We start from the raw sequence: 26,860 nt of genomic DNA, 5'->3' as shown, positions 1-26,860 counted from the left end.
AGAATGGAAGGAAAGGGAAATGGGGTAGAATAGAATGGAAGGAAAGGGAAATGGGGTAGAATAGAATGGAAGGAAAGGGAAATGGGGTAGAATAGAATGGAAGGAAAGGGAATGGGGTAGAATAGAATGGAAGGAAAGGGAAATGGGGTAGAATAGAATGGAAGGAAATGGAAAATGGAAGACAAGTGAAATTGAAAGGAATATAATGGGTTTAATGTATAGAAACGGAAATCTGACAGAAACAAACCAAAGGGAATGGGATTGAATTGAAGGAATTGGAAATGGAATGGAAGGAAATGGAAATCGTATAAAATGGAAAGGACAGGTAAATGAGATTGAATGGAAGGAAAGGAAAATGGGATAGAATGGTAGGAAATGGAAATGGAGTAGAATGGAATGGAATGAAAGGGAAATGGAATATAATTAAATGGAAAGAAGGGAAATGGGATCGATAGAATGAATGGGAAATGGTATAGAATGAAATGGAAGGATGGTATAGGATGGAAGCAAAGGGAATGTACCGGTACAGAGTCAATGTGGAGGCTATATACAGGGGGTACCTGTATATGTCCATTTATTTGTCGCATTTGATTCAGAAAAACACCAGTTCCAACTCGCCCAACATGACTACAAATTATCTAAAAAGTTACCTGTAAACTTGGTCCAAACATTTCAAACAACTTTACTAATCCAACTTTAGGTATTTTAAAATGTAAATAATCAATCAAATTTAAGACGAAATATACTGTGTTCAATAGCGGATAAAATGAAAGTGGAGCGAGCCCCAGGTCGTGTGCCCCAAACAAAACAGTCCACTTGGCTCGACACCCAGAAACGAAAGGGCTACTTCTTCATTATTCAAAAGAAAAACATCAACCAATTTCTAAAGACTGTTGACATCTAGTGGAAGCCATAGGAACTGCAACCAGATGCCTCAGAAATCTCGATTCCCATAGAAACCTAATTGAAAACACAGTCACCTCAAAAAAAAAATCCTGGATGGTTTGTCCTCGCCTGCCAAATAAGTTCTGTTATACTCACAGACATAATTTGAACAGTTTTAGAAACTTTAGAGTGTTTTCTATCCAAATCTACCATCATATAAATATCCTAGCTTCTGGGCCTGAGTAGCAGGGAGTTTACTTTGGGCACGCTTTTCATCCAGATGTGAAAATAGTTCCCCCTTGCCCGAAGAGGTTTTAAGAAAGCGGAAATGGAAGGAAATGGACGGAAAATACAATGGGATAGAATAGAAGGAAAGGGAAGTGGGATAGAATGGAAGGACAGGTAAATGGGATAGAGAGGAATGGAAGGAAAGGGAAATGGGAGTGAATGGAATCAAAATAGATGGAATGGCATGGCATGAAAGAAATGGGAAATGGGATTGAATCGAAGGAAAGGGAAATGGATATAATATAAGGAAACGGAAATGGAATGGACGGAAAATGAAATGGAGTAGCGTAACAGCATTTCCCACGGAAATGGGATAAAATGGTGGGAAAGGGAAATGAGATTGATTGGAAGAAAAGGGACTGAGTTAGAACGGAAGGAAAAGGAAACAGGATAGAATGGAAGGAAATGGAAATTGAATGGAAGGAAAGGGAAATTGGATAGAATGCAATGGAAGAAAAGGGAAATGGGTTAGAATGGAAGGGAAATAGGATAGGTTGGAAGGGAAATGGGTTAGAATGGAAGGGAAATAGGATAGGTTGGAAGGGAAATGGGTTAGAATGGAAGGGAAATAGGATAGATTGGAAGGGAAATAGGATAGGTTGGAAGGGAAATGTGTTAGAATGGAAGGGAAATAGGATAGGTTGGAAGGGAAATGGGATAGGTTGGAAGGGAAATGGGATAGATTGGAAGAGAAATAGGATAGGTTGGAAGGGAAATGGGTTAGAATGGAAGGGAAATAGGATAGGTTGGAAGGGAAATGGGTTAGAATGGAAGGGAAATAGGATAGATTGGAAGGGAAATAGGATAGGTTGGAAGGGAAATGGGATAGATTGGAAGGGAAATGGGATAGGTTGGAAGGGAAATGGGATAGGTTGGAAGGGAAATGGGATAGATTGGAAGAAAAGGGGATTGGTTAGAATGGAAGGAAAAGGAAACAGGATAGAATGGAAGGAAAAGGAAACAGGATAGAATGGAAGTAAATGGTAATGGAATGGAAGGAAAGACAAATTGGATAGAATGGAAGGGAAAGCCAGTTCGTCGGGCTCCTACGCCTCAGCCGGATCGTCAGGCTCCCACGCCTCTGCCGGATGGAAGGTTTCTTCCTAAGTTCCCGCCTTTCAAGGGAGTTTTTCCTAGCCACTGTGCTTGGTGTTTGGGGTTTTAGGCTGGATTTCTGTATAAGCACTTTGTTACATCTGCTGATGTAAAAAGGGCTTTTTACATACATTTGAGCCCTTCACTGGAGCCCTATTACAAACTTCACAAGGCAATAAGTTACCTGATGTAGCAGGCTCAAAATAACTGCCTGAAACGAAATCCCCTACATACTGGTCGTGACAAGAAAAAAAACTGTCTGGAGGTTTTCTTCTGCACTGTTCAACCAATCCAGTAAATGTTGAGGAGGAGTTAAGATGGAGTGTCGCCTTGCTAACACCTAAAAGCTCAATTTTCCCTGAAAAACAAAACACCCGGTTGGTGGGCAAAGGCTAGCCAATTAGAAACATCTGTAGCCCCTCCCGAAATCCCCCAGTTACAACTACACTGCTAAACACAGTATCACAACACCAAAGAAAAGACACATAACATGTTTTACTATTGGCATGGCAAAGTTAATGTAGTTCTAAAACGTAGATGAAGAACAACAGTTTTGTTGTAAAGTATGTCAATCTTGTCCTTTTTTTCATGTGTTTATGTTAGGAGACCGGTGTCTGACTGACTGCCTAGAGACGTATTCTTCTGGGGTGTATGAGGGTCTGTGTAACATCACACTTGACCGACCTCTGATCTCTGAGAAGCTGAAGGCTGAACTCAACCCTCTAGTCATCACCATCCTGTCAGCCTCCTCCCTGCCATCATCCCCTGTCCCCTTCCATGTCTTAGAGGTAATATACCCCAACTCTTGACCTCTAACATGACCCTCCCAGCCTGCCCCCTTCCACACACTGTAGGTACTAACACTACACTGTCTCAGCTGACCCCAAACATCCTTTCCTCTTCTACTACATCTTCTGTCAGGAGAAGTGTCTGCCAGTGTACTGCCAGTACCAGTTCCATAACACGTCTAAGCACCGGACCAAAGGCCAGGAACACAGGACTAACGTTTACTTCAATGATGTCAATGTCATCATGACAGGTGGAGCACTGTCAAACATTCCCTTAAGAACTTGTTTACTGTCACTATTCATATCATCGCTATCGCAAAAGGCAGTTATCGCTTTATCTATAATTAGCGCTAAAGCTATCGCTAAAGCTAATGTTACTGGTACAGCTATTGCTAAATCTGTCTATTGTTGGAGCTTTTATTATTGCTAGTTCTACCTAATCCAGGCTTGCTAAGTCCCGGGGAGCTGTTGGAGGTCCTGCGAGGTCCTCCGCTGGAGATTGAGGTCCACGACAGAGACAGGAAGTTGGAGAAGGTGTCGACCAGCCCCGCCCTGTTTGGGACATATCCCAATGATGACAAGCTAAGCAGTGTCGTCCCTGTCTCTGGGAAACGGACCAATCACCACCCCTTCAGAGAGAACAGCAAACACTATGACCCATGTGGCCTCGCCAAGCTTAACCTCAACGACCTGCTACAAGGACAGAGGAGTCTGAAGGTGAAGCTAGCATTGATCAAGGAAAAACAAGACTGTTCACTGTTTTTATTGTCACGTGCACAAGTACAGTGAAATGCCTTTCTAGCTCTTTCCCAAGGAAGCAGTAATCAATATCACAATATAACAACATTGCTCTGACTCAGATTTTGTGCTACTCACTTAAACCTCAGTGGGAAGATCGTGGCAGACATTTGTCATTTTTCTAGTACATTCATCCATCTTTCTTTTCAGCACCAGAACCAGTTGGATGGGAATATTTAGTGTTCTTTCCCGTTCCATGACCAGGTGAACCTGCCGATCCGCTGTTCCCCACCGCCCCAGCTGTTGAGTAGTGAGAGGAGTGACTGGGAGAGGAAAATGGCCTCCATGCCAGGGACAGGAGGGGTGGATGGGCCAGAGCAACAGCCTGGACACTACTTTGACGCCAATTCACAGCTCAAGGTATAGTAGTAGTAGAATAGTAGAAGTAGTAGTAGTACTAGTAGCAGTAGTATTAGTGGTGGTAGTATTAGTAGTAGTGGTAGAATTAATAGTAGTAATAATAGTAGTAGTGGTAGAATTAATAGTAGTAATAATAGTAGTAGTGGTAGTAATAGTAGTAGTACTAATAGTAGTAATAGTAGTCTTAATAGTAGTAGTAGTGGTAGTAGTAGTGGTGGTAGTAGTAGTAGTGGTAGTAGTAGTGGTAGAAGTAGTAGTATTAATAGTAGTAGTGGTAGTGGTAGTAGTAGTGGTAGTAGTAGTAGTAGTAGTAGTGGTAGTAGTGGTAGTAGTATTAATAGTAGTATTGGTAGTAATGGTAGTAGTAGTAGTGGTAGTAGTATTAATAGTAGTAGTGGTACTAGTATTAATAGTAGTGGTAGTAGTAGTGGTAGTAGTAGTAGTAGTAGTAGTAGTAGTAGTGGTAGCAGTATTAATAGTAGTAGTGGTGGTAGTGGTAGTAGTATTAATAGTAGTAGTGGTAGTAGTATTAATAGTAGTAGTGGTAGTAGCATTAATAGTAGTAGTGGTGGTAGTGGTAGTAGTATTAATAGTAGTAGTGGTAGTAGTATTAATAGTAGTAGTGGTAGTAGTAGTGGTGGCAGTGGTAGTAGTATTAATAGTAGTAGTGGTAGTAGTAGTAGTAGTAGTAGTAGTAGTGGTAGTAGTATTAATAGTAGTAGTGGTAGTAGTAGTAGTGGTAGTAGTGGTAGTAGTATTAATAGTAGTAGTGGTAGTAGTAGTGCTGGTAGTGGTAGTAGTATTAATAGTAGTAGTGGTAGTAGTAGTAATAGTAGTAGTGGTGGTAGTGGTAGTAGTATTAATAGTAGTAGTGGTAGTAGTATTAATAGTAGTAGTCGTAGTAGTATTAATAGTAGTAGTGGTGGTAGTATTAATAGTAGTAGTGGTGGTAGTGGTAGTAGTATTAATAGTAGTAGTGGTAGTAGTAGTAATAGTTGTAGTGGTAGTAGTAGTGGTGGTAGTGGTAGTAGTATTAATAGTAGTAGTGGTAGTAGTATTAATAGTAGTAGTGGTAGTAGTATTAATAGTAGTAGTGGTGGTAGTATTAATAGTAGTAGTGGTGGTAGTGGTAGTAGTATTAATAGTAGTAGTGGTAGTAGTATTAATAGTAGTAGTGATAGTAGTATTAATAGTAGTAGTGGTAGTAGTATTAATAGTAGTAGTGGTGGTAGTGGTAGTAGTATTAATAGTAGTAGTGGTAGTAGTATTAATAGTAGTAGTGGTGGTAGTGGTAGTAGTATTAATAGTAGTAGTGGTAGTAGTATTAATAGTAGTAGTGGTAGTAGTATTAATAGTAGTAGTGGTAGTAGTAGTTGTGGTAGTAGTATTAATAGTAGTAGTGGTAGTAGTAGTAGTGGTATTAGTCGTAGTTTATTGATCCCAACTTGGGAAATTGATTGATTTATTGATTTAGGTGCAGGTGGAGATTGCCTGTCCTCTGACGGGAGGAGGTGGGGCCAGTGACGGGGCATGGGACTGCCCGTTCGGACGCATCATATACCTGTTCAAGTACGCTAATGTCCTGGTGATGTCACGGCTTAGGGCGGAGCTACTAAGGATCAATGCTGTGGCGTTCCATCTGGAGGACCAATCAGAGGAGACTGTGGAGCGGGCATTGTCGTGTTACAAGATGGCGGCGCCGGAGAGGGAGAGCCGTGACTTGGACGTGGTGACGGGGTTCCACCTGCTAGATAAACAAATCCACCTTTTTGTTCTGGAAGGACTGAAACATAAAGGTGTCAGGAGACTCTGGGAGACAGTCTCCATACAGTAAGTTATATAGAGACTGTCTCCATACAGTAAGGTATGTAGAGACTGTCTCCATATAGTAAGTTATATAGAGACGGTCTCCATACAGTAAGTTATATAGAGACTGTCTCCATACAGTAAGTTATATAGAAACTGTCTCCATAGAGTTATATAAAGTTATATAGAGAGTCTCCATATAATAAGATATATATATAGACTGTCCCCATACATTAAGATGTATATAGACGGTCTCTATACAGTACGTTACATATATAGACTGTCCCCATACATTAAGATGTATATAGACGGTCTCTATACAGTATGTTACATATATAGACCGTCTCCATACAGTAGATACATATATAGACTGTCCCCATACATTAAGATGTATATAGACTGTCTCTATACAGTACGTTACATATATAGACTGTCTCCATACAGTAGATATATATATATAGACTGTCCCCATAGATTAAGATGTATATAGACTGTCTCTATACAGTACGTTACATATATAGACTGGCTCCACACAGTGAGTTATATATATATAGACTGTCTCCATACAGTAAGTTAGACTGTCTCCATACAGTAAGTTAGACTGTCTCCATACAGTAAGTTATATACAGACAGTCTCCATGCAGTACGTTACATATATAGACTGTCTCCATACAGTAGATAAATATATAGACAGTCCCCATACATTAAGATGTATATAGACTGTCTCCATACAGTAAGTTAGACTGTCTCCATACAGTAAGTTATATATAGACAGTCTCCATGCAGTAAGATAAATATATAGAGAGTCCCCATACATAACGATGTATATAGACTGCCTCAATACAGTAAGTTATATATATATAGACTGTCTCCATACAGTAAGTTAGACTGTCTCCATACAGCAAGATATATAGACACTGTCTTCATACAGTAAGATATATCAAATCAAATTTTATTGATCACATGCGCTGAATACAACAGGTGTAGTTTTTACCGTGAAATATTTCCTTACAAGCCCTTCACCAACAGTGGAGTTCAATAAATAGAGTTAATGAAATATTTACTGAATAAACGAAAAATAAATCTAATCAATCAATAAGTAACACAATACATCTACATAGTAATAATGAGGCTGTATACAGGGGGTACCGATACTGAGTCAATGTGCGGGGCTATAGGTTAGTTGAGGTAATTTGTAAAGTGACTATATATACAGTCATGGCCAAAAGTTTTGAGAATGACACAAATATACATTTTCAAAGTCTGCTGCGTCAGTTTGTATGATGGAAATTTGCATATACTCCAGAATGTTATCAAGTGATCGAGTGATCAGATGAATTGCAATTAATTGCAAAGTCCCTCTTTGCCATGCAAATGAACTGAATCCCCAAAAAACATTTCCACTGCATTTCAGCCCTGCCACAAAAGGACCAGCTGACATCATGTCAGTAATTCTCTCATTGACCAAGATGTGAGTGTTGACAAGGACAAGGCTGGAGATCACTCTGTCATGCTGATTAAGTTTGAATAGCAGACTGGAAGCTTCAAAAGGAGGGTGGTGCTTGTTCTTCCTCTGTCAAGCATGGTTACCTGCAAGGAAACACGTGCTGTCATCATTGATTTGCACAAAAAGGGCTTCACAGGCAAGGATATTGCTGCCAGTAAGATTGCACCTAAATCAACCATTTATCGGATCATCAAGAACTTCAAGGAGAGCGGTTCAATTGTTGTCAAGATGGCTTCAGGACGCCCAAGAAAGTCCAGCAAGTGCCAGGACTGTCTCCTAAAGTTGATTCAGCTACAGGATCGAGGCACCACCAGTACAGAGCTTGCTCAGGAATGGCAGAAGGCAGGTGTGAGTGCATCTGCATGCACAGTGAGGCAAAGACTTTTGAAGGATGGCTTGGTGTCAAGAAGGGCAACAAAGAAGCCACTTCTCTCCAGGAAAAACATCAGGGACAGATATTCTGCAAAAGGTATAGGGATTGGACTGCTGAGGACTGGGGTAATGTCATTTTCTCTGATGAATCCCCTTTCCGATTGTTTGGGGCATCTGGAAAAAAGCTTGTCTGGAGAAGAAAAGGTGAGCGCCACCATCAGTCCTGTGTCATGCCAACAGTAAGGCATCCTGAGACCATTTATGTGTGGGGTTGCTTCTCAGCCAAGGGAGTTGCTCACTCACAATTTTGCCTAAGAACACAGACATGACTAAAGAATGGTACCAAAACATCCTCCAAGAACAACTTCTCCCAACCATCCAGGAACCGTTTGATGACGAACAATGCCTTTTCCAGCATGATGGCACCCCTTGCCATAAGGCAAAAGTGATAACTAAGTGGCCCGGGGAACAAAACATCGATATTTGGGTCCATGGCCAGGAAACTACCCAGACCTTAATCCCATTCAGAACTTGTGGTCAATCCTCAAGAGGCAGGTGGAAAAACAAAACCCCTCAAATTCTGACAAACTCCAAGCATTGATTCTGCAAGAATGGGTTGCATTCGGCCAGGATCTGGCCCTGTCTCTGTCTCTGTCTCTCTCTGTCTCTGTCTCTGTCTCTGTGTGGTTACAGTAGGCTAACGTATGTCAACGGTTTTAGGAACAGCAGTAACATCAGGCAGGATTTAGGCTACCAAATGCCTAGCCAGTTGTAGCTCAATCTTGGGTGCAATGATCACGTTCCCGCACTGACTGACTGTGTGGAGGTTGATTGATTTAACGTTACGTTAGCCTACATCCTACACTAGTAAGTTAAAGTTATAAATTATATAGCTGTCGGCTATATTAGCCACAACTTACTCTTCTTTGTGCAGCTTCAAATGTCGAAACTCCGTCTGTAATTTTCTTCCCGCATGTTTTGCAAGTAGCAATCTGTTTTGTCTTGATGCAGCGTGGTCTTTATATACGAAATTAATCATTTTGGGTATCACCTTTCCAAGGGCTCCATTGGAATTCACCCACCAACATTCCTCTGCACTGCCACGTGCAACTTTTTGTCAGCTGGCACAATTTGATTGGCTGCTGTCCGATTCAAACTGTAATCGGGTAAATGAAGAGTTGATGCGCTGTACACTTTTTTTAATAGCATCATTTTTAATATTGGGGCTTGGGGAGGGTGTCAGGTCGAGTCGGTTAGCCAAGTCGAGTCGCTAACCAAGGTTGCCAGGTGCACGGTGTTTCCTCCGACACATTGGTGTGGCTGGCTTCCGGGTTGGATGCTCGCTGTGTTAAGAAGCAGTGCGGCTTGGTTGGGTTGTGTAACAGAGGACGCATGACTTTCAACCTTCGTCTCTCCCGAGCCCGTATGGGAGTTGTAGCGATGAGACAAGATAGTAGCTACTAAAACAATTATTGGACACCACTAAATTGGGGAGAAAACGGGGTAACATCAAATAAAATAAAATATATATATATATTTTTAAAGTCAGGTCGAGTCAAAAGGCTCAAGTCGAAGTCAAGTCACGAGTCATTGGTGTAAAAGTCAAAGTCGAGTTGCAAGTCATCATATTTGTTGCTCGAGTCTGACTCAAGTCCAAGTCATGTGACTCAAGTCCACACCTCTACCATACAGTAAAATAGATTAACTCCTTACAGTAAGATATAGATTAACTCCATACAATAAGATATAGATTGACTCCATACAGTAAGATACAGATTAACTCCATACAATAAGATATAGATTAACTCCTTACAGTAAGATATAGATTAACTCCATACAATAAGATATAGATTGACTCCATACAGTAAGATACAGATTAACTCCATACAATAAGATATAGATTGACTCCATACAGTAAGATACAGATTAACTCCATACAATAAAATATAGATTGACTCCACACAGTAAGATACAGATTGACTCCATACAGTAAGATATAGGTTGACTCCATACAGTAAGATATAGATTGACCCATTACAGTAAAATAGATTGACTACTTACAGTAAGAAACAGATTGACTCCTTACGGCATTATATAGAGCCATTATTGTTCCATCACAATTCATATTGATTATCCTTCCGTATTGCAGAGCACAGTTCATATTGATTATCCTTCCTTATTGCAGAGCACAGTTCATATTGATTATCCTTCCTTATTGCAGAGCACAGTTCATATTGATTATCCTTCCTTATTGTAGAGCACAGTTCATATTGATTATCCTTCCTTATTGTAGAGCACAGTTCATATTGATTATCCTTCCTTATTGTAGAGCACAGTTCATATTGATTATCCTTCCTTATTGCAGAGCAAGGTTCATATTGATTATCCTTCCGTATTGCAGAGCACAGTTCATATTGATTATCCTTCCTTATTGCAGAGCACAGTTCATATTGATTATCCTTCCTTATTACAGAGCACAGTTCATATTGATTATCCTTCCTTATTGTAGAGCACAGTTCATATTGATTATCCTTCCTCATTGCAGAGCACAGTTCATATTGATTATCCTTCCTTATTGCAGAGCACAATTCATATTGATTATTCTTATTGTAGAGCACAGTTCATATTGATTATCCTTCCTTATTGCAGAGCACAATTCATATTAATTATTCTTATTGTAGAGCACAGTTCATATTGATTATCCTTCCTTATTGCAGAGCACAGTTCATATTGATTATCCTTCCTTATTGCAGAGCACAGTTCATATTGTTTAACCTTATTGTAGAGCACAGTTCATATTGATTATCCTTCCTTATTGCAGAGCACAGTTCATATTGATTATCCTTCCTTATTGCAGAGCACAGTTCACATTGATTATCCTTCCTCATTGCAGAGCACAGTTCATATTGATTATCCTTCCTTATTGCAGAGCTCAGTTCATATTGATTATCCTTATTGTAGAGCTCAGTTCATATTGATTATCCTTATGGTAGAGCACATTTCATATTGATTATCCTTCCTTATTGCAGAGCATAGTTCATATTGATTATCCTTCCTTATTGCAGAGCACAGTTCATATTTATTATCCTTATTGTAGAGCTCAGTTCATATTGATTATCCTTATGGTAGAGCACAGTTCATATTGATTATCCTTCCTTATGGTAGAGCACAGTTCATATTGATTATCCTTCCTTATTGTAGAGCACAGGTCATATTGATTATCCTTCCTTATTGTAGAGCACAGTTCATATTAATTATCCTTCCTTATTGCAGAGCAAAGTTCATATTGATTATCCTTATTGTAGAGCTCAGTTCATATTGATTATCCTTATGGTAGAGCACAGTTCATATTGATTGTCCTTCCTTATTGTAGAGCACAGTTCATATTGATTATCCTTATGGTAGAGCACAGTTCATATTGATTATCCTTCCTTATTGCAGAGCACAGTTCATATTGATTATCCTTCCTTATTGCAGAGCACAGTTCATATTGATTATCCTTATTGTAGAGCACAGTTCATATTGATTATCCTTATAGTAGAGCACAGTTCATATTGATTATCCTTCCTTATTGCAGGGCACAGTTCATATTGATTGTCCTTCCTTATTGTAGAGCACAGTTCATATTGATTATCCTTCCTCATTGCAGAGCACAGTTCATATTGATTATCCTTCCTTATTGCAGAGCACAGTTCATATTGATTATCCTTCCTTATTGCAGAGCACAGTTCATATTGATTATCCTTCCTTATTGCAGAGCACAGTTCATATTGATTATCCTTCCGTATTGCAGAGCACAGTTCATATTGATTATCCTTCCTTATTGCAGAGCACAGGTCATATTGATTATCCTTCCTTATTGCAGAGCACAGTTCATATTGATTATCCTTCATTATTGCAGAGCACAGTTCATATTACCTGATCTGTATTTTTCTTTACCTCCACTGATGTAGGCAAAGTTATTTTTCCTATGTAGTAAAGCTAGTTATTTTTCCTATGTAGTAAAGCTAGTTTTTTTGAAAGGGCTTGCTGTTGTCATATGACGTCACATTTGTTTGTGGGGATACACGTCTCTACACAGAACCGGATGTATGACGTCACACTACCTGTGTACTCATGGAGTGTGGTACATGAGTCTCTGAATGTATCCCAAATCATACTGTGAGATACCCTCATATCTATGCATAGTCATTTTACCACTACCTACATGTACAAATTACCTCAACTAACCTGTACCCCCGCACATTGACTCTGTACTGGTACACCCTGTGTATATACAGTGCCTTGCGAAAGTATTCGGCCTCCTTGAACTTTGCGACCTTTTGCCACATTTCAGGCTTCAAACATAAAGATATAAAACTGTATTTTTTGGTGAAGAATCAACAACAAGTGGGACACAATCATGAAGTGGAACGACATTTATTGGATATTTCAAACTTTTTTAACAAATCAACAACAGAAAAATTGGGCGTGCAAAATGATTCAGCCCCCTTAAGTTAATACTTTGTAGCGCCACCTTTTGCTGCGATTACAGCTGTAAGTCGCTTGGGGTATGTCTCTATCAGTTTTGCACATCGAGAGACTGAATTTTTTTCCCATTCCTCCTTGCAAAACAGCTCGAGCTCAGTGAGGTTGGATGGAGAGCATAGATTCTCGATTGGATTCAGGTCTGGACTTTGACTTGGCCATTCTAACACTTGGATATGTTTATTTTTGAACCATTCCATTGTAGATCTTGCTTTATGTTTTGGATCATTGTCTTGTTGGAAGACAAATCTCCGTCCCAGTCTCAGGTCTTTTGCAGACTCCATCAGGTTTTCTTCCAGAATGGTCCTGTATTTAGCTCCATCCATCTTCCCATCAATTTTAACCATCTTCCCTGTCCCTGCTGAAGAAAAGCAGGCCCAAACCATGATGCTGCCACCACCATGTTTGACAGTGGGGATGGTGTGTTCAGGGTGATGAGCTGTGTTGCTTTTACGCCAAAACATAACATTTTGCATTCTTGCCAAAAGGTTCAATTTTGGTTTCATCTGACCAGAGCACCTTCTTCCACATGTTTGGTGTGTCTCCCAGGTGGCTTGTGGCAAACTTTAAACAACACTTTTTATGGATATCTTTAAGAAATGTCTTTCTTCTTGCCACTCTTCCATAAAGGCCAGATTTGTGTAATATACGACTGATTGTTGTCCTATGGACAGAGTCTCCCACCTCAGCTGTAGATCTCTGCAGTTCATCCAGAGTGATCATGGGCCTCTTGGCTGCATCTCTGATCAGTCTTCTCCTTGTATGAGCTGAAAGTTTAGAGGGACGGCCAGGTCTTGGTAGATTTGCAGTGGTCTGATACTCCTTCCATTTCAATATTATCGCTTGCACAGTGCTCCTTGGGATGTTTAAAGCTTGGGAAATCTTTTTGTATCCAAATCCGGCTTTAAACCTCTTCACAACAGTATCTCGGACCTGCCTGGTGTGTTCCTTGTTCTTCATGATGCTCTCTGCGCTTTTAACGGACCTCTGAGACTATCACAGTGCAGGTGCATTTATACGGAGACTTGATTACACACAGGTGGATTGTATTTATCATCATTAGTCATTTAGGTCAACATTGGATCATTCAGAGATCCTCACTGAACTTCTGGAGAGAGTTTGCTGCACTGAAAGTAAAGGGGCTGAATAATTTTGCACACCCAATTTTTCAGTTTTTGTTAAAAAAGTTTGAAATATCCAATAAATGTCGTTCCACTTCATGATTGTGTCCCACTTGTTGTTGATTCTTCACCAAAAAATACTGTTTTATATCTTTATGTTTGAAGCCTGAAATGTGGCAAAAGGTCGCAAAGCTCAAGGGGGCCGAATACTTTCGCAAGGCACTGTAGACTCTCCAGACAGTAAGATACATAGACTCTCCATACAGTAAGATACATATAGACTCTCCAGACAGTAAGATACATAGATACTCCCCAGACAGATACATAGAGACTCTCCAGACAGATACATAGAGACTCTCCAGACAGTAAGATACATAGAGACTCTCCAGACAGTAAGATACATAGATACTCCCCAGACAGATACATAGAGACTCTCCAGACAGATACATAGAGACTCTCCAGTCAGATACATAGAGACTCTCCAGACAGTAAGATACATAGATACTCTCCAGACAGTAAGATACATAGAGACTCTCCAGACAGTAAGATACATAGATACTCTCCAGACAGTAAGATACATAGAGACTCTCCAGACAGTAAGATACATAGATACTCTCCAGACAGTAAGATACATAGATACTCTCCAGACAGTAAGATACATAGATACTCTCCAGACAGTAAGATACATAGAGACTCTCCAGACAGTAAGATACATAGAGACTCTCCAGACAGTAAGATACATAGACTCTCCATACAGTCAGATACATATAGACTCTCCAGACAGTAAGATACATAGAGACTCTCCAGACAGTAAGATACATAGATACTCCCCAGACAGATACATAGAGACTCTCCAGACAGATACATAGAGACTCTCCAGTCAGATACATAGTGACTCTCCAGACAGTAAGATACATAGATACTCTCCTGACAGATACATAGAGACTCTCCAGACAGATACATAGAGACTCTCCAGACAGTAAGATACATAGAGACTCTCCAGACAGTAAGAAGCATAGAGACTCTCCATACAGTAAGATACAAAGAGACTCTCCATACAGTAAGATACATAGACTCTCCATACAGTAAGATTCATAGAGACTCTCCAGACAGTAAGATACATAGATACTCTCCAGACAGATACATAGAGACTCTCCAGACAGATACATAGAGACTCTCCAGACAGTAAGATACATAGATACTCCCCAGACAGATACATAGAGACTCTCCAGACAGATACATAGAGACTCTCCAGTCAGATACATAGAGACTCTCCAGACAGTAAGATACATAGAGACTCTCCAGACAGTAAGATACATAGATACTCCCCAGACAGATACATAGAGACTCTCCAGACAGATACATAGAGACTCTCCAGTCAGATACATAGTGACTCTCCAGACAGTAAGATAAATAGATACTCTCCTGACAGATACATAGAGACTCTCCAGACAGATACATCGAGACTCTCCAGACAGTAAGATACATAGAGACTCTCCAGACAGTAAGATACATAGATACTCCCCAGACAGTAAGATACATAGATACTCTCCAGACAGTAAGATACATAGATACTCTCCAGACAGTAAGATACATAGATACTCTCCAGACAGTAAGATACATAGAGACTCTCCAGACAGTAAGATACATAGAGACTCTCCAGACAGTAAGATACATAGACTCTCCATACAGTAAGATACATAGAGACTCTCCATACAGTAAGATACATATAGACTCTCCAGACAGTAAGATACATAGAGACTCTCCAGACAGTAAGATACATAGATACTCCCCAGACAGATACATAGAGACTCTCCAGACAGATACATAGAGACTCTCCAGTCAGATACATAGAGACTCTCCAGACAGTAAGATACATAGATACTCTCCTGACAGATACATAGAGACTCTCCAGACAGATACATAGAGACTCTCCAGACAGTAAGATACATAGAGACTCTCCAGACAGTAAGATACATAGAGACTCTCCATACAGTAAGATACATAGACTCTCCATACAGTAAGATACATAGAGACTCTCCATACAGTAAGATACATAGAGACTCTCCAGACAGTAAGGTACATAGAGCCTCTCCATACAGTAAGATACATAGAGACTCTCCAGACATTAAGGTACATAGAGACTCTCCAGACAGTAAGATACATAGAGACTCTCCAGACAGATACATAGAGACTCTCCAGACATTAAGGTACATAGAGACTCTCCATACAGTAAGATACATAGAGACTCTCCAGACAGTAAGGTACATAGAGCCTCTCCAGACAGTAAGGCACATAGAGACTCTCCAGACAGTGAGATACATAGATACTCTCCAGACAGATACATAGAGACTCTCCAGACAGATACATAGAGACTCTCCAGACAGTAAGATACATAGATACTCCCCAGACAGATACATAGAGACTCTCCAGACAGTAAGATACATAGATACTCTCCAGACAGATACATAGAGACTCTCCAGACAGATACATAGAGACTCTCCAGACATTAAGGTACATAGAGACTCTCCAGACAGTAAGGTACATAGAGCCTCTCCAGACATTAAGGTACATAGAGACTCTCCAGACAGTAAGGTACATAGAGCCTCTCCAGACAGTAAGGTACATAGAGACTCTCCAGACAGTAAGGTACATAGAGACTCTCCAGACAGTAAGATACATAGAGACTCTCCAGACAGTAAGGTACATAGAGCCTCTCCAGACAGTAAGATACATAGAGACTCTCCAGACAGTAAGGTACATAGAGCCTCTCCAGACAGTAAGATACATAGAGCCTCTCCAGACAGTAAGGTACATAGAGCCTCTCCAGACAGTAAGATACATAGAGCCTCTCCAGACAGTAAGATACATAGAGCCTCTCCAGACAGTAAGGTACATAGAGACTCTCCATACAGTAAGATACATAGAGACTCTCCAGACAGTAAGATACATAGAGACTCTCCAGACAGTAAGGTACATAGAGACTCTCCAGACAGTAAAGTACATAGAGCCTCTCCAGACAGTAAGGTACATAGAGACTCTCCAGACAGTAAGATACATAGAGACTCTCCAGACAGTAAGATACATAGAGACTCTCCAGACAGATACATAGAGCCTCTCCAGACAGTAAGGTACATAGAGACTCTCCAGACAGTAAGGTACATAGAGACTCTCCAGACAGTAAGGTACATAGAGACTCTCCAGACAGTAAGATACATAGAGCCTCTCCAGACAGTAAGATACATAGAGCCTCTCCAGACAGTAAGGTACATAGAGACTCTCCATACAGTAAGATACATAGAGACTCTCCAGACAGTAAGATACATAGAGACTCTCCAGACAGTAAGGTACATAGAGACTCTCCAGACAGTAAAGTACATAGAGCCTCTCCAGACAGTAAGGTACATAGAGACTCTCCAGACAGTAAGATACATAGAGACTCTCCAGACAGTAAGATACATAGAGACTCTCCAGACAGATACATAGAGCCTCTCCAGACAGTAAGGTACATAGAGACTCTCCAGACAGTAAGGTACATAGAGACTCTCCAGACAGTAAGGTACATAGAGACTCTCCAGACAGTAAGGTACATAGAGACTCTCCAGACAGTAAGGTACATAGAGACTCTCCAGACAGTAAGGTACATAGAGACTCTCCAGACAGTAAGGTACATTGAGACTCTCCAGACAGTAAGGCACATAGAGCCTCTCCAGACAGTAAGATACATAGAGACTCTCCAGACAGTAAGGTACATAGATACTCTCCAGACAGTAAGGTACATAGAGCCTCTCCAGACAGTAAGATACATAGAGACTCTCCAGACAGTAAGGTACATAGATACTCTCCAGACAGTAAGATACATAGAGACTCTCCAGACAGTAAGGTACATAGAGCCTCTCCAGACAGTAAGATACATCGAGACTCTCCATACAGTAAGGTACATAGAGCCTCTCCAGACAGTAAGATACATAGAGACTCTCCATACAGTAAGGTACATAGAGCCTCTCCAGACAGTAAGATACATAGAGACTCTCCATACAGTAAGGTACATAGAGCCTCTCCAGACAGTAAGGTACATAGAGCCTCTCCAGACAGTAAGATACATAGAGACTCTCCAGACAGTAAGGTACATAGAGCCTCTCCAGACAGTAAGATACATAGAGACTCTCCAGACAGTAAGGTACATAGAGCCTCTCCAGACAGTAAGATACATAGAGCCTCTCCAGACAGTAAGGTACATAGAGACTCTCCATACAGTAAGATACATAGAGACTCTCCAGACAGTAAGATACATAGAGACTCTCCAGACAGTAAGGTACATAGAGACTCTCCAGACAGTAAAGTACATAGAGCCTATCCAGACAGTAAGGTACATAGAGACTCTCCAGACAGTAAGATACATAGAGACTCTCCAGACAGTAAGATACATAGAGACTCTCCAGACAGATACATAGAGCCTCTCCAGACAGTAAGGTACATAGAGACTCTCCAGACAGTAAGGTACATAGAGACTGTCCAGACAGTAAGGTACATAGAGACTCTCCAGACAGTAAGGTACATATAGACTCTCCAGACAGTAAGGTACATAGAGACTCTCCAGACAGTAAGGTACATAGAGACTCTCCAGACAGTAAGGTACATAGAGACTCTCCAGACAGTAAGGTACATAGAGACTCTCCAGACAGTAAGGTACATAGAGACTCTCCAGACAGTAAGGTACATAGAGCCTCTCCAGACAGTAAGATACATAGAGACTCTCCAGACAGTAAGGTACATAGATACTCTCCAGACAGTAAGATACATAGAGACTCTCCAGACAGTAAGGTACATAGAGCCTCTCCAGACAGTAAGGTACATAGAGACTCTCCAGACAGTAAGATACATAGAGACTCTCCATACAGTAAGGTACATAGAGCCTCTCCAGACAGTAAGATACATAGAGACTCTCCATACAGTAAGGTACATAGAGCCTCTCCATACAGTAAGGTACATATAGCCTCTCCAGACAGTAAGATACATAGAGCCTCTCCAGACAGTAAGGTACATAGAGCCTCTCCAGACAGTAAGATACATAGAGACTCTCCAGACAGTAAGGTACATAGAGCCTCTCCATACAGTAAGGTACATAGAGCCTCTCCATACAGTAAGGTACATAGAGCCTCTCCAGACAGTAAGATACATAGAGCCTCTCCAGACAGTAAGGTACATAGAGCCTCTCCAGACAGTAAGATACATAGAGACTCTCCAGACAGTAAGGTACATAGAGCCTCTCCATACAGTAAGGTACATAGAGCCTCTCCATACAGTAAGGTACATAGAGACTCTCCAGACAGTAAGATACATAGAGACTCTCCAGACAGTAAGGTACATAGAGCCTCTCCAGACAGTAAGGTACATAGAGACTCTCCAGACAGTAAGGTACATAGAGACTCTCCAGACAGTAAGGTACATAGAGACTCTCCAGACAGTAAGATACATAGAGACTCTCCATACAGTAAGGTACATAGATCCTCTCCATACAGTAAGGTACATAGAGACTCTCCAGACAGTAAGATACATAGAGACTCTCCAGACAGTAAGATACATAGAGACTCTCCAGACAGTAAGGTACATAGAGACTCTCCAGACAGCAAGGTACATAGAGCCTCTCCAGACAGTAAGGTACATAGAGACTCTCCAGACAGTAAGGTACATAGAGCCTCTCCAGACAGTAAGATACATAGAGACTCTCCAGACAGTAAGGTACATAGAGCCTCTCCAGACAGTAAGGTACATAGAGCCTCTCCAGACAGTAAGGTACATAGAGCCTCTCCAGACAGTAAGATACATAGAGCCTCTCCAGACAGTAAGGTACATAGAGACTCTCCAGACAGTAAGGTACATAGAGACTCTCCAGACAGTAAGGTACATAGAGCCTCTCCAGACAGCAAGGTACATAGAGACTCTCCAGACAGTAAGGTACATAGAGACTCTCCAGACAGTAAGGTACATAGAGACTCTCCAGACAGTAAGATACATAGAGACTCTCCAGACAGTAAGGTACATAGAGACTCTCCAGACAGTAAGGTACATATAGCCTCTCCAGACAGTAAGGTACATAGAGACTCTCCAGACAGTAAGGTACATAGAGCCTCTCCAGACAGTAAGATACATAGAGACTCTCCAGACAGTAAGGTACATAGAGCCTCTCCAGACAGTAAGGTACATAGAGCCTCTCCAGACAGTAAGGTACATAGAGCCTCTCCAGACAGTAAGATACATAGAGCCTCTCCAGACAGTAAGGTACATAGAGCCTCTCCAGACAGTAAGGTACATAGAGCCTCTCCAGACAGTAAGGTACATAGAGACTCTCCAGACAGTAAGGTACATAGAGCCTCTCCAGACAGTAAGGTACATAGAGACTCTCCATACAGTAAGATACATAGAGCTTCTCCAGACAGTAAGGTACATAGAGCCTCTCCAGACAGTAAGATACATAGAGCCTCTCCATACAGTAAGGTACATAGAGCCTCTCCAGACAGTAAGATACATAGACTCTCCATACAGTAAGGTACATAGAGACTCTCCAGACAGTAAGGTGTTATAGATACATGTAAAGTGTGATGTTAATGTGGTTTCAGGTTAACAGGCGGTGAGGAGGACCAGGTGATGGTTCTCTATAACTCTGGTCTGAGTTTCTCTAAGCGTCTATATACCCGTCTGGATGTCAGCTTTACTCCCGTCCACCTACACCAACCCCTGGAGACCATCATGAGACAACCTCTGGTCTACGTCAGAGACATGGTGCCTCATACCTGCTTCCAGGCCATGTCACGGTACTATACCTGTCTGTCTGTCTGTCTGTCTGTCTGTCTGTCTGTCTGTCTGTCTGTCTGTCTGTCTGTCTGTCTGTCTGTCTGTCTGTCTGTCTGTCTGTCTGTCTGTCTGTCTGTCTGTCTGTCTGTCTGTCTGTCTGTCTGTCTGTTTGTTACACCTGTCTGTCTGTCTGTCTGTTACACCTGTCTGTCTGTCTGTCTGTCTGTCTGTCTGTCTGTCTGTCTGTCTGTCTGTCTGTCTGTCTGTCTGTCTGTCTGTCTGTCTGTCTGTTATACCTGTCTGTCTGTCTGTCTGTTACACCTGTCTGTCTGTCAGACAGATGTCCGTTTGTCTGTCTATTACATAAGTTTGACTGTCTGTCCATTACACCGGTCTGTCTGTTACACTTATTTGTCTCATTCTGTCTGTCTGTCTGTCTGTCTGTCGGTCTGTTACACTTGTTTGTTTGTCTGTCTGTCTTTCTGTCCGTCTGTTACTTACATCTGTCTGTCTGTGTTTAACCTCCAACCCATGGTTGTATGCTCAGCCCTGTGGTTGTATGCTCAGCCCTGTGGTTGTATGCTCAGCCCTGCTGATGTGTATGTGTTATATATTATGAATATATATTTTAAATTTTACCTTCATTTCACTAGGCAAGTCAGTTTAGAACAAATCCTTATTTACAATGACGGCCTACCCCGGCCAAACCCGGACGACGCTGGGCCAATTGTGCGCTATGAGAGTCTCAATTACGGCCGGATGTGATACAGCCTGGATTCGAACCAGGGACTGTAGTGACGCTTCTTGCACTGAGATGCAGTGCCTTAGACCGCTGCGTCTGTGTTTGTGTAACTGTTTAACTGTACTAGAATGCTTAAAAGGCCGCAATTCTTTTTTACGGTTTTACGGTCTTTTTTATGGTTATGGTTGTATATGGTTAATATAGTTGTATATGGTTAATATAGTTGTATATGGTTAATATAGTTGTTTATGATTCTTCAGGTTGAGCCTGCTGGTCCAGCTGAGGAAGATGAAGGACGTTGTCCAGAACAATCTGTTCCCGTCGGCTGAGATGGTCCTCTCCATGACCAAGGAGTTTGGAGTGGTGCACCCTGGGAGGTGGCAGCAGAGGCTGCTGGGTAGTGGTGCAGCAGAGGCTGATGTGTTGTCACACCATGGCTCAGAGAACACACAATGCCACGTGGATACACACAATGCTCCCTATTTACAGCGGAAACATTACCTCTCCAACCAGCAGATGAACAAACTCACCAAAGATTTTATACAGGTTGTGGTGCCTTGTGTTATGTTATGCTATACTATCCCTGTTTATGCTATGTTATGTTATGCAATGCTATGCCATTTTAAGCTATTTTATGTTATGATATAATATGTTATGTAAACCTATATTATGCTATGTTATGTTATTTTTGTTATTTTATGTTATGTTATGCTACATTATGCTATGCTATATTATGTTATGCTATATTATGCTATGCTAATTGCAATTATGTTATGCTATATTATTCTATTTTATATTCCGTTATGCTATATTATGCTCTGTTATGCTATATGATGTTATGCTATATTATGCTATATTATGCTCTGTTATGCTATATGATGCTATATTATGCTCTGTTATGCTATATGATGTTATGCTATATTATGCTATATGATGTTATGCTATATTATGCTATATTATGCTCTGTTATGCTATATTATGCTATATTATGCTCTGTTATGCTATATGATGTTATGCTATATTATGCTATATTATGCTCTGTTATGCTATATGATGCTATATTATGCTCTGTTATGCTATATGATGTTATGCTATATTATGCTATATTATGCTCTGTTATGCTATATGATGTTATGCTATATTATGCTATATTATGCTCTGTTATGCTATATGATGCTATATTATGCTCTGTTATGCTATATGATGTTATGCTATATTATGCTATATTATGCTCTGTTATGCTATATGATGTTATGCTATATTATGCTATATTATGCTCTGTTATGCTATATGATGCTATATTATGCTCTGTTATGCTATATGATGTTATGCTATATTATGCTATATGATGTTATGCTATATTATGCTATATTATGCTCTGTTATGCTATATTATGCTATATTATGCTCTGTTATGCTATATGATGTTATGCTGTATTATGTTATATTATTATATTATGCTATGCTATATTATGTTATATTATGCTATATTATGCTATATTATGCTCTGTTATGCTATATTATGCTATATTATGCTCTGTTATGCTATATGATGTTATGCTATATTATGCTCTGTTATGCTATATTATGCTCTGTTATGCTATATGATGTTATGCTGTATTATGTTATATTATTATATGCTATATTATGTTATATTATGCTCTGTTATGCTATATTATGCTATATTATGCTCTGTTATGCTATATAATGCTATATTATGCTCTGTTATGCTATATGATGTTATGCTGTATTATGTTATATTATTCTCTGTTATGCTATATGATGTTATGCTATATTATGCTATATGATGTTATGCTGTATTATGTTATATTATTATATTATGCTATGCTGTATTATGTATTATTATATTATGCTATGCTATGCTATATTATGTTATATTATGCTATATTATGTTATGCTGTATTATGTATTATTATATTATGCTATGCTATATTATGCTCTGCTATATTATGTTATGCTACATTATGTTATGCTACATTATGTTATGCTACATTATGTTATGCTATATAATGTTATGCTATATTATGCCATATTATACAATTCTATATTATGCTATATTATGTTTTTTATTTATTTTATTTTACCTTTATTTTACTGGGCAAGTCAGTTAAGAACAAATTCTTATTTTCAATAAGCATGTACCTTGTCAGCTCGGGGATTTGAACTTGCAACCTTTCAGTTACTAGTCCAACGCTCTAACCACTAGGCTACCCTGCTGCCCCATGTTATGCTATGTTATGTTATATTATGCTATTATGCTATATAATGTTATGCTATATTCTGCAATTCTATATTATGCTATATTATGTTATACTATAGTATGTTATGCTATGTTATGTTATATTATGCTATATAATGTTATGCCATATTATGCAATTCTATGTTATGTTATATTATGTTATGCTATATTATGTTATGCTATATTATGTTATGTTATGCTATATAATGTTATGCCATATTATGCAATTCTATATTATGCTATGTTATACTATATTATGTTATGCTATGTTATGTTATATTATGTTATGCTATATTATGCTATATAATGTGATGCTATATTATATTATGCTGTATTATATTATATTATGCTATATTATGTTATGTAATGTTATATTATGCTATATTATGTTATGCTATATTATGTTATGCTATATAATGCTAGGCTGTATTATGTTATATTATGCTATATTATGTTATGCTATATAATGCTATGCTATATTATGTTATAATATGCTATATAATGTTATGCTATATTATATTATGCTATATTATATTATATTATGCTATATTATGTTATGTTATATTATATTATGCTATATTATGTTATGCTGTATAATGCTATGCTGATTATGTTATATTATGCTATATTATGTTATGCTATATTATATTATGCTATATTATATTATATTATATTATGCTATATTATGTTATGTAATGTTATATTATGCTATATTATGTTATGCTATATTATGTTATGCTATATAATGCTATGCTGTATTATGTAATCTTATGTTATGCAATTATGTACAGTATAGCCTGGTACCAGATCTCCATATGTAGGAGAGAGAGAGAGAGAGAGAGTGAATGTGTGTGTGTGTGTGTGTGTGTGTGTGTGTGTGTGTGTGTGTGTGTGTGTGTGTGTGTGTGTGTGTGTGTGTGTGTGTGTGTGTGTGTGTGTGTGTGTGTGTGTGTGTGTGTGTGTGTGGTAGTTTAGAGAGTGTGTGAAGGAAAGAAAACGATCATCAGAGGAGTTGGTACATCAAGGTCTGAACCAGGCTAATAGTGATTAAATAATTGCCCTGTCGCGTGATCTGTTTGTGCTGTCTTGCCAAATGGTCTCAGAGCAAAATATATATATAAATATTTGCGCCACTCCATTTAGTATGATATGTTACTTTACGTTACATTACATTGGCCTACCAATGCAATAGCAATCGTAAAATACTGTGCACTCGGGAAGTTCAGACCCCTTGACTTTTTCCACAATGTTAGCCTTAATATTAATATAAAATGGATAAAATAGTTTCCCCCATCACCAATCTAAATACAACACCCCATAATGACAAAGAAAAAACAGTAAAAAAAAAGGAAAAAGCAAAAGGAAAGATTACATTTACATAAGTATTCAGAGCCTTAACTTTGTTGTAGTTCCCCGCCCTCCTTTCGGAAAAGCTGACCACGACTCCATTTTGTTGATCCCTGTCTACAGACAGAAACTAAAACAAGAAGCTCCCGCGCTGAGGTCTGTCCAACGCTGGTCCGACCAATCTGATTCCACACTCCAAGACTGCTTCCATCACGTGGACTGGGATATGTTCCTTATTGCGTCAGACAACAACATTGACGAATACGCTGATTCGGTGAGCGAGTTCATTAGAACGTGCGTTGAAGATGTCGTTCCCATTAAAACATTCTCAAACCAGAAACCGTGGATTGATGGCAGCATTCGCGTGAAACTGAAGGCGCGAGCCACTGCTTTTAATCAGGGCAAGGTGACTGGAAACATGACCGAATACAAACAGTGTAACTATTCCCTCCGCAAGGCAATCTCAACCACACTGCACACTGCCCTAACCCATCTGGACAAGAGGAATACCTATGTGAGAATTCTGTTCATTGACTACAGCTCGGCATTTAACACCATAGTGCCCTCCAAGCTCGTCATCAAGCTCGAGACCCTGGGTCTCGACCCCGCCCTGTGCAACTGGGTACTGGACTTCCTGACGGGCCGCCCCCAGGTGGTGAGGGTAGGCAACAACATCTCTACCCCGCTGATCCTCAACACTGGGGCCCCACAAGGGTGCGTTCTGAGCCCTCTCCTGTACTCCCTGTTCACCCACGACTGCGTGGCCACGCACGCCTCCAACTCAATCATCAAGTTTGCAGACGACACAACAGTGGTAGGATTAATTACCAACAATGACGAGACGGCCTACAGGGAGGAGGTGAGGGCCCTCAGAGTGTGGTGTCAGGAAAATAACCTCACACTCAACGTCAACAAAACTAAGGAGATGATTGTGGGAACACCCCCCTATCCACATCGATGAAACAGTAGTGGAGAGGGTAGTAAGTTTTAAGTTCCTCTGCGTACACATCACAGACAAACTGAATTGGTCCACCCACACAGACAGCATCGTGAAGAAGGCGCAGCAGCGCCTCTTCAACCTCAGGAGGCTGAAGAAATTTGGCTTGTCATCAAAAGCACTCACAAACTTCTACAGATGCACAATCGAGAGCATCCTGTCGGGCTGTATCACCGCCTGGTACGGCAACTGCTCCGCCCACAACCGTAAGGCTCTCCAGAGGGTAGTGAGGTCTGCACAACGCATCACCGGGGGCAAACTACCTGCCCTCCAGGACACCTACACACCACCCGTTGTCACAGGAAGGCCATAAAGATCATCAAGGACAACAAGCACCCGAGCCACTGCCTGTTCACCCCACTATCATCCAGAAGGCGAGGTCAGTACAGGTGCATCAAAGCTGGGACCGAGAGACTGAAAAACAGCTTCTATCTCAAGGCCATCAGACTGTTAAACAGCCACCACTAACATTGAGTGGCTGCTGCCAACACACTGACTCAACTCCAGCCACTTTAATAATGGGAATTGATGGGAAATGATGGGAAATATATCACTAGCCACTTTAAACAATGCTACCTAATATAATGTTTACATACCCTACATTATTCATCTCATATGTATACATTTATATTGTACTCTATATCATCTACTGCATCCTTATGTAATACATGTATCACTATGCCACTTTGTTTACATACTCATCTCATATGTATATACTGCACTCAATACCATCTACTGAATAATTTTGCATGCCCAATTTTTCAGTTTTTGATTTGTTAAAAAAGTTTGAAATATCCAATAAATGTCGTTCCACTTCATGATTGTGTCCCACTTGTTGTTGATTCTTCACAAAAAATACAGTTTTATATCTTTATGTTTGAAGCCTGAAATGTGGCAAAAGGTCGCAAAGTTCAAGGGGGCCGAATACTTTCGCAAGGCACTGTAAATACCACCTCAACCAGCACAGGTGAAACACCTTCCCACTAAAGAGGTGACAAACCAGCACAGGTGTAACGAGGTGACGCCAATCGGTGTGCCCTACATGCTAACGTCCAACCTTAAAATATAAATGGAAAAACCAAAGCCTGTAGCACATACTAAATAGATGTTAGTAAGATATAATACGTTTTGCTCTGAGACCAGACTAATGGACAGCACAAACAGATGTAGGAC

General features: G+C 40.1%; 1 protein-coding gene across 1 annotated transcript; it reads left to right on the top strand.

The window, feature by feature from the left end:
• The first annotated feature begins 312 nt into the window (after positions 1-312).
• LOC116374130 (uncharacterized protein FLJ43738-like) lies at positions 313-26,857 on the top strand. The gene is made up of 9 exons (XM_031823931.1): positions 313-325; positions 2,872-3,056; positions 3,190-3,307; positions 3,502-3,773; positions 4,059-4,214; positions 5,689-6,044; positions 20,168-20,362; positions 21,345-21,630; positions 26,831-26,857. The coding sequence occupies exons 1-9, from the start codon at positions 313-315 to the stop codon at positions 26,855-26,857; spliced, it is 1,608 nt and encodes a 535-aa protein (XP_031679791.1).
• The last annotated feature ends 3 nt before the right edge of the window (positions 26,858-26,860 follow it).

Source organism: Oncorhynchus kisutch, linkage group LG5, assembly GCF_002021735.2.
Source record: "Oncorhynchus kisutch isolate 150728-3 linkage group LG5, Okis_V2, whole genome shotgun sequence".
NCBI lineage: Eukaryota > Metazoa > Chordata > Actinopteri > Salmoniformes > Salmonidae > Oncorhynchus > Oncorhynchus kisutch.
The sequence above is the reverse complement of the archived record's forward strand: the minus strand, read 5'-3'. Positions and strand labels throughout refer to the sequence as shown.